This window comes from Macrobrachium rosenbergii, chromosome 55 (assembly GCF_040412425.1).
Source record: "Macrobrachium rosenbergii isolate ZJJX-2024 chromosome 55, ASM4041242v1, whole genome shotgun sequence".
Classification (NCBI taxonomy): domain Eukaryota; kingdom Metazoa; phylum Arthropoda; class Malacostraca; order Decapoda; family Palaemonidae; genus Macrobrachium; species Macrobrachium rosenbergii.
This window is the reverse complement of record NC_089795.1, coordinates 71,831,180-71,839,733: the sequence shown is the minus strand read 5'-3', so window position 1 is coordinate 71,839,733 and position 8,554 is coordinate 71,831,180. Positions and strand designations below refer to the sequence as shown.

The window sequence follows — 8,554 nt, the reverse complement described above, 5'->3', positions numbered from 1 at the left end:
CTTTGGTGCCAGTGATGGCTTACCCCTCAGTATTCTTTTCCAGACAGTAAGTCATATGTATGCCGAAAATGAGGTATGATAAACCCATAGTGTTTATTTAGTGATTAGGTCTATGGGCAGAACCAGCCCCATTTCAGGGAAGCCCTTCCCACCTCCATCCCCTTTGGTGCCCTTTGGTGCTAGTGATGTCTTACCCCCATACCCAACAGTATTCTTTTCTAGATAGTAAGTCATATGTATACCAAGTTTGGCTGAAACTGCTCAAAGTATTTTAGAGTTATGCTGGATCATACACACACACACATGCACATGCATGCATACATACAATTTATATATATATATATATATATATATATATATATATATATATACTGTATATATATATATATATATATATATATATATATATATATTAATACTTTCTTTATGTAGATAAAAGAAACAACACTAAGAAAACAACAGATGAAAAAATTGCAGGATGAAGCCAAAAGCCATGGACAAGCATGACAATGTTTAAAAGCCATCGCTACCTGTGAAAGGCAAGTCATAAATGTACGGTGTCTGCGTGATCCATGTTTTTAAAGCCTTTAAAAAATAGAAATATACTTATTTGGGACTGGCAAACAATAACTTTTAAATAAATGTGAGCGGTGGGGTCCCAATTGACCGTTCAACATTAGCATAAACAGTAGGAAAGGAAATATGAAAGAAACGTAAGGGGAGAGAGAGAGAGAGAGAGAGAGAGAGAGAGAGAGAGAGAGAGATGTGCTGTGCATAAATATAAAAGGATACGTGAGGGAAGCCTAACCCAACGGAGAAAGAGAAAGAGAAGAGGAAGCAAAAGGGGTCAGGATGCCCTAGTCCTTTCACCTGTCCTTATATAAATGCTTGGACTTTATGGACGTTGTGCCATAAGTCCGCCAGTCCCGCGCACAGGTATCACACTCTTCGTGGCAGCTAAGCCGTTCGTAGTTGACGCAAACTTGAAACACCGCATCTCCTCTTTTTTAAACGTCTCATATTCTGCATATAAGGTTCTCTATCAGTTATTTTGCTTTTCAAGAAATTTAAAGCTAATGTTTCGTTTTACATATCTGGAATAGTTAGTATTACGATTCTTGTTAATTTGAACAGAATGACTCTAAAATAAAGTAAAAAACTTTTATTTCAGTTAATCATACAGTAGCATTTTATTAATTTATTAATGTCTATTTTTTATACAATTCACTTATTCATTTTTTCCCTTCTTTTCATCACTGATTGTGATTACTTTTCAAATTTGTAAGAATTTACTCCTACATGACACAGCTCAAGTGAACTTCATTTATGGTTAAACATCGGATATCTCTCGTTTCTCTACGAAGCAAATAGCCTTGCAAGCACCTCTCTCTCTCTCTGTGGGTGTGTGTGTAAACAAAAGAGCAAAAGTACAAGCTAATATAAAGACAGCTTAATCTATCTGTCTCTTAAGGCCGGGTTAAAAGAGGTAGACCTAGTGCTGGTATAAGAACTCTCTATATAGCAATCACTGTCTGTCTATCTACCTATGATAATTTCTCTATCCAGAATGAAGGCTGTTTTCGTCCTGGCTCTCGTGGCAATCGCCGCTGCCCGTATGGCTTACGAACTCCCTGACGGCGCCGAAACCCTCCTCCCGGGAAGTCTGCAGACCACCTTCTCTTGCGACTCCCGCCCTTACGGCTACTATGCTGATGTAGACAACGGCTGCCAGGTAATGTCTGTGTATTTAAACGCTGTACGGGGCCATTCAGGTATTACATGGGGATTAATGTAATGTTCTGGATGCAAATACAGCGTCTGGGGATTCTGCTGTTGTATGGAGATTCAAGTGCCGAATTGGGGAGGTGCTTCTGGTAGTGCCTGAAGACCCGGCAAATGTTTGGGAACAGAAGGATTATATGAATGGGATTAAAGTAATATATAGATAGTCAGGTAATATACGAGGACTCAGATATTGTGTGAGAGGATGCTGGTACTGTACGGAGATTCGGGCATAGTCTGGAAACGGAGTGTTCGTAGATTTGGGCATTATTAGAGGATTTAATATTCAGTTACTTTCAACGGTTTAAGTAATATGGGGAAATTTAAATAACGTATGTGGATTAGGGTACTGTATGGAAGCTGAAACGACATATGAGGATTCAGTTACCATACGTGGACTCATTCATTGTTTATATGACTATATACGATTCTTGTATATCTCCTTATCTTCCAATATTAGTGCACTATTCTTATTTTGTTTATCTCTGTATTATCCCTCTTAGACTAACTTCGCAAGCACTCGATTTATATCTTCTTCGTGAGTTGCTGTAAAGGAAGTATTTAATTTCTTTCTCTTCTGCACTTTGCGCAGGTGTTCCACGTGTGCGTCCCGATCGTAAACGAGGAAGGGGACACCACTTTAACTGCCCACTTCTCCTTCGTCTGCGGAAACCAAACCATCTTCAACCAGGAGACTCTCACCTGCGCACATCCCGACGCATCTCTACCTTGCTCGGAGGCTCCGTCTCTGTACGAGTCATCTAATGCTGACTTCGGAAAGATTCCCGAAGACGACTAGGGTATGAGTCAGTGCCAAAGTCTCGACTACCTAGGTTATCGAATGCGTGCTCAAGATTCAACCAACCTGGCAGATTTTTGCGGTACCAGGCAACACTTATCTCTCTTTCCTGTGAGGTAGTCTCTCATTTTCATATTTCCCAATCGTATTTGATGCCCTTTTCTTCGAAGTCTTCATTATCACTTTGCTTCTGATATTTTTGTTATGCAGAGTGATATATAGTTCACCTGTTTGTCATCGTTAGATTTTATCTTAGCTACAGTACTTTTCTTTCCGGGGATTGGTATTAGAATCCCTTATACGCTATATATGTAACCAACTGCTTGCTTGTGCATAGCTAGTTAAGGTGAAAACGTGAATTGTTAATGCATTTTTCTCTTAAACACAAACCCACGTGAAATTAAAATGTTCCCATTTTGATTATAGGTAAATACAAAGGAAACTTTAGCGGATACATTTTTTTTTAATCTAACAGTTAAACATTTTTGCGAAACATTTCATCAATTTGCTTTCGCAAACACTTTAACATTTTTATACAGAATGCTCCACAAATACACGAAGTATACATTACTATGTTTTCCCAATATCTTCAGGAGATTTACAATTTTACACGCTCTCGCAATACATACATCACATTGGCAAGACAAACGATAAAACATGTCTGTATTGTATATTCAACAAACGCACAGAAATAGACATCCGTGTAAATGCTCAGTTCCCATGTAAAGTCTTCACGTCATAATCGTTTAATAGTCGTATTTTTAGGCTGCACACTTACCCTCTCAACCTTCAGAAAATACAGGAGGCATTTAGAACAATGCTGAGGCATCAAACCTTATGCTTTATTGTTTTTTTTTATTCTATTCGGTTAGGAACATTCCGGATTCTCTAACTATATAAATGATTATTGATTGATCTTCCCTTTCTATTTCTTGCATTGGTGATGGGATATCAGCGTTGGGATAAACCACAATAGCTTCTGTTGGCATTATGATTCATCTTGAGTTTATTTCTTTCTCACCTTCATTCTAAAGATAGCTATTCAAGCGTGCTGTGTGACGGGGTGCTTCTTTTAAGTATGTGATATGTAGTTTGTACGATTCTTGTAAATAAAATTAGATACAGCAGTTACAAAGATCGTTTCAAAGTTTACCTTTAAGAATGTGGGAACTGTATAACGGGTTTAAGAACCAAGGAAATGGAACTAGTTATCAAGACTGTACAATTACATTGGTTTGGAGAACTGAAAGGACGATCACTTATATCAGAACAAAAGAATATGTTAAAATCTCTGTTACTAACAACAAAATCAATTTAAGACTAGAAGATTATATATCATACACTAAGTTTGATATGACCTCTTATTTTGTTTGCTAACATGCATTTAGCTGTGGTCGAGGAGCCTCCTGATCACCCCGAACCTGCCACCGGTAACAGGTACATTGAACATTACGTTCATCACTACTGAGAATACTCAGGAGCTATAGGATCTTAAATCAGTTTTCCGTGAAAGTTTCATTCTTGGTTTTATGATGAAGCTATGGTTAACGCCTGACCTTTCCCGATATACTTATACAAGAATAGAACCATTTCCTAACATCTGTGTGATGCAATCAGTACAACAGATGCTAGAATACTAAAGCACAGTGCAGCGAAGGTCAAGAACGTTCATTTGTGCCCGATTTGGTAAACACGGCATTCACACTTTGTAGCAGCAGAACCAGATCGGAACCGGCGGTTTCTTATGCGCTTTAGGTAAAAGGACCACATCACAGATGACTGCATCCATGGGAAATTGAGAAGTTGAAATCCTAGATCATTTATAATGACGACCAGGGAGAACCGATTAAAATCCATCACAGAATGTTCTACAGCGTGGGCTTATGGAAGAACTAAAGGCACTGAATAAATATAAGAGCAGTTGCATCATGTGACCCCTATGAAATAGAACCTTCAGTCTCCTTAGACTGCTGTCATCCCTGATAACAAAGATGAGTTCCACTCCATGAAAGTATAAGGAGTACCCGGACAATGTGGTATATAAATTTTTCATATTCCATGGAAAATTATGAATCACTTAAATGTAACTACAATATGTACACTTCTTCAACTCTTCGATGACGTCTACATTACCACAAAACCCAAGGTGGCACCTTCCAGCAATTTACTGGAACGCAAAATTAATGAAAACGTCAAACGGAAGAACTGATATTAAGAACTGAAACTAGTAAACTGTTCCAAGATTTAAGCGATCTAAAATCTCTAACTGTCTTTTATTTTTATGCCAAACGCGTTATTTAATTCTCTTACAGTATATAAATACGTTTTGAGTTTTGCTTGAAGATAAATAACAAGAAATTGCTGCTAACAATCATTATCAACGAAGGAAGCAATTTGGAGGGGTAAGTGAAGGCAGACAATGTCAACCGAAATCAAGAACTATGAAACATCTTGAGAGAGAATCGGCAATCTTTGACCCCATTCCACAAATTGATGGAGAAACAAACATACAGTATATCCAGACATATGGTTCATTAATTTGGCCTATCAGGCGATCAGCGGCCGTGTTTGGATTAGTACAGTTTCTTGCCCTCGTGGTTTGACAAAATTCCATTCATATTTAGCTGTTTAGTAAATGCTCATTAACGAAGCCATGATGTATTCATTCTGCCGGAATTTTTGAGTAATCAAACTAACACTCGTTATGCAGAAATATGAAATTTTCGAGCTAACGTTTAGAAGTAAAGCAAGTAAATAGAAAGATGGAAAACATTGACTTTAAAATTATTAATTCTCAAACGTACTGATATTATTAATAACCGTTTCCCAGTAAAGCTATTTTATGTGCATATATATATATATGTGTGTGTGTGTGTGTGTATGTATATATGCATACATTATATACATATATATGTATTATATATATATCTTCTTCCCAGCTTGTTCCTATTTTCATATGGGGTCGCCGTTTCGGATGAGCCGTTTCCATCTATTTCTATCCTGTGCTTCTGCCTCATCAATTCCCTTCCATGTATGGGCTGTGATTCATTTTATTTGGATAAGACAAATAAAGAATAAAACATTAGAATGGATTAATATGGATATTAAGTTAGATAGACCTAGAGAACAATGTTCGTTTTGTGCATCTAAACGAAAAATCAATGATATTATTGGTACCATAGTAGTATATCAAGTTCCAATATCATTGTCTCCAGAGTCATAGCAGAAATGCATTAATACAGCTAACAAATGAAAACAATAGCAATTTTAGTCCAGGTCTATGTACTCTTGACCTAATTCTGAACAAGATGTTCGAAGGAGATTTAAAAGAGAAACAGAAGACTACCAGTAAATCTTGTTAATGCCCTCACCTTTGTTAATCCAGAACTGATCCAAGACAGCTGTACCTCCTGAAGAGTTCATATTTGTATGCATTAAAATGTTATTATATTCTTTTAATCTTAGGTTTTTTTTTTTTTTAAACAGAATTTTGCTTGTAGTCCCTTTTTCTGCCTTAGAATAATGGCAAAAGGACTTGCACTCCGCTGTTTCACTTTCCTCGTTCCCATATACTGTGTGTGTGCATGTTTGATAAGATGGAAGTAAGAAAATGGATAAACCGTGGGCCAAGGTTTAAGACCGAGACAGAATTAAATGAGGAGTTCGTAACATTCCATGAAAGGTTCATAAGACTTTGGGTAGTGTTTGTAGGTATAGAATGGTAGAAAGTTGGAATAAAACAGAAAATGGAGGATAAGGTAATGAAGTATTTAGAGAAAGATAAAAAGAGATTATTCCAAGTGTAATCGAGTAACAGGATATGAACAGGCTGTCAACAAGAAAATAACAACGGAAAAGTTGAGAGAACAAAAAATAGAAGAAAGAAGAAAAGAAACAATGTTCGGGCGAATAAGGGCAAGTTTGAGAATGCCTATGGAAGTGAGAATTGAAGACAAGTCGAGCAAAATAAGGAGCTGAAGAGAGGAAAGGCAGCAGGAGTAAATGGGATTACAGGTGAGAGCTGCGGTGCACATGTAACTGTGAAACTGATTGGCTGACTAAGGTTTGTAAGATATGTCTGGATGAGGAACAAGTTCTGAAGGAAAGGGTGAAAAGAATTATTGTCCCACTGTATAAATATTAAGATCAAAGAGGCAACAGTAAAATTTATAGGGCATAGTTTTATGTAGTATACCGGTGAAGAATTTAATGACTGAGTCAAATGACACAAGGATTGATAAGACAGGTGTGTGGATCAAGTGTTGGTTAGGAAACAGCTTTGTGAGAAGCTTGAAAGTAAAGGGAAAAGCTGCATGGAGCATGCATGAACCTAGAAGAAGCTTATGTAAAATGTATTGAGAGCCAATATTAAGGGATTTGAGAATATATGGTAGAGAATAAGCTTTTGTAATGGAAAGCTTTTGTGATGTTTTATATATGTATGTGTATATATATATGTATATATATATATATATATATATATATATATATATATATATATATATATATATACATATATATATGTGTGTGTGTGTGTATATAGATATATATATATATCTATATATATATATATATATATATATATATGTATGTATATGTATATATATGTGTGCGTGTATGTGTAGAGAAAGAGACACATAGAGAGGTAGTGAGACAGGCACACAGGCAGTAAACAACTATTCACTTAAATATTTATTTAAATCAAATTATGATTCTATATACCTTCACTGTGGTAAAAAAAACCGGATAGGAAACCATTTTTTAATCTTCTTAACACCAGAAGGATTCTCCTGCACTTATACTTATTATAATATCCCCTTAGCCAATCTTAGCCGAAAGAAGCAATAACAATAAAATATCAGCTGTCAGATAAGTCTAGAGGAAGATAAGCACAGTATTGTCTAGCTGATAAAGGACTTGGCATCGAAGGTTTGTAAGGAAGAAGAACAAACATTCAGTCGATCGTATCTCCGCTTTCCTTCAGGAGGATGGATTCTCAAAATAGGAACCTAGCATCAATAAAATTTAAACATTTAAAAGTGTTCATTGTTTTATTACTTTTTTATATACCTCTCAGAACTTCATGATAAAACAAATGCTTAAAATCGAGGTTTACAATAATATACCTCATAAATTATATAATACGTAATGATAAGATATTAAATGTATTACAATGTTATACCATAGCAACTCCACATTTCATAAAAATTCTAGTGTAAGAAGGTATTAATTGTCTCTTGCATTCACTTTCAATCATCAGTTGAATTACTGTCCCACTGGCAACTCATTATTTGTAATATTTTGTATAAATTAATATGTAGAAAGGTGTGGATATAATTTCGTATAATAAACTATAAGCGATTTATTCCACTCATTTTTATTCAGTTTTTGAATAAAAATGTGTCAAGTATCTGGTAGGTTAATGTCAAATGTCTGTCTTTTACGACAACACTCCATTTTCTTTAATATTTGGTAAAACATTCCTTTTCTTTCATCATTTTAGTCTTGCAAAAAAGAATTCTTAGTCCTCGACCTTTTTTGTTTATTCGACGTCGCAAATGCTTCATTGTTTACCAGAGACCTTGAAAACATACCATAAGTAGATGCTTTCCAAAAATTATGGTACATAATCTTTTAGTTTTTTATTTGGTTAATCCGTAGAAAACTGCGAGAGTTCTCTCTCTCTCTCTCTCTCTCTCTCTCTCTCTCTCTGTCCAAGTAACTTAGAGGCATTTTAAAATGGCAATCTCCAATTGCTTGGACTTCATAAAATATAAAAAGACTCGTAGTTCCATTGCTTTCACTAATTTGTATTACTGTTTGGATGCGTGCAAAATTTATCTAATTTTATTTCAAGTTAAAAACTATTAAAGAAGAATGGAGTAAAAATATGAAGATTTTTAATCTAGTAATTCATACTAACGACAATAGGATGAAGAGGCTGCGCCTGAATTCGATAAGCCAGGGAGGTTA

The 8,554-nt window shown here is 35.7% G+C and overlaps 1 protein-coding gene across 1 annotated transcript; it reads left to right on the top strand.

Moving 5' to 3' along the window:
- The first annotated feature begins 906 nt into the window (after window positions 1-906).
- On the top strand, window positions 907-3,716 carry LOC136835404 (U-scoloptoxin(01)-Cw1a-like). The gene is made up of 3 exons (XM_067098893.1): window positions 907-1,034; window positions 1,567-1,732; window positions 2,375-3,716. Exons 2-3 carry the CDS (start codon window positions 1,568-1,570, stop codon window positions 2,579-2,581), a joined length of 372 nt encoding a protein of 123 aa, XP_066954994.1. The 5' UTR covers window positions 907-1,034; window position 1,567; the 3' UTR covers window positions 2,582-3,716.
- The last annotated feature ends 4,838 nt before the right edge of the window (window positions 3,717-8,554 follow it).

Bases quoted from the DNA above. Each gene is read 5' to 3' on its own strand.
- LOC136835404 (XM_067098893.1), top strand. From the start codon at position 1,568: ATGAAGGCTGTTTTCGTCCTGGCTCTCGTGGCAATCGCCGCTGCCCGT. The intron at 1,733-2,374 runs GTAATGTCTGTG...CACTTTGCGCAG, and splicing joins ATGTAGACAACGGCTGCCAG to GTGTTCCACGTGTGCGTCCC.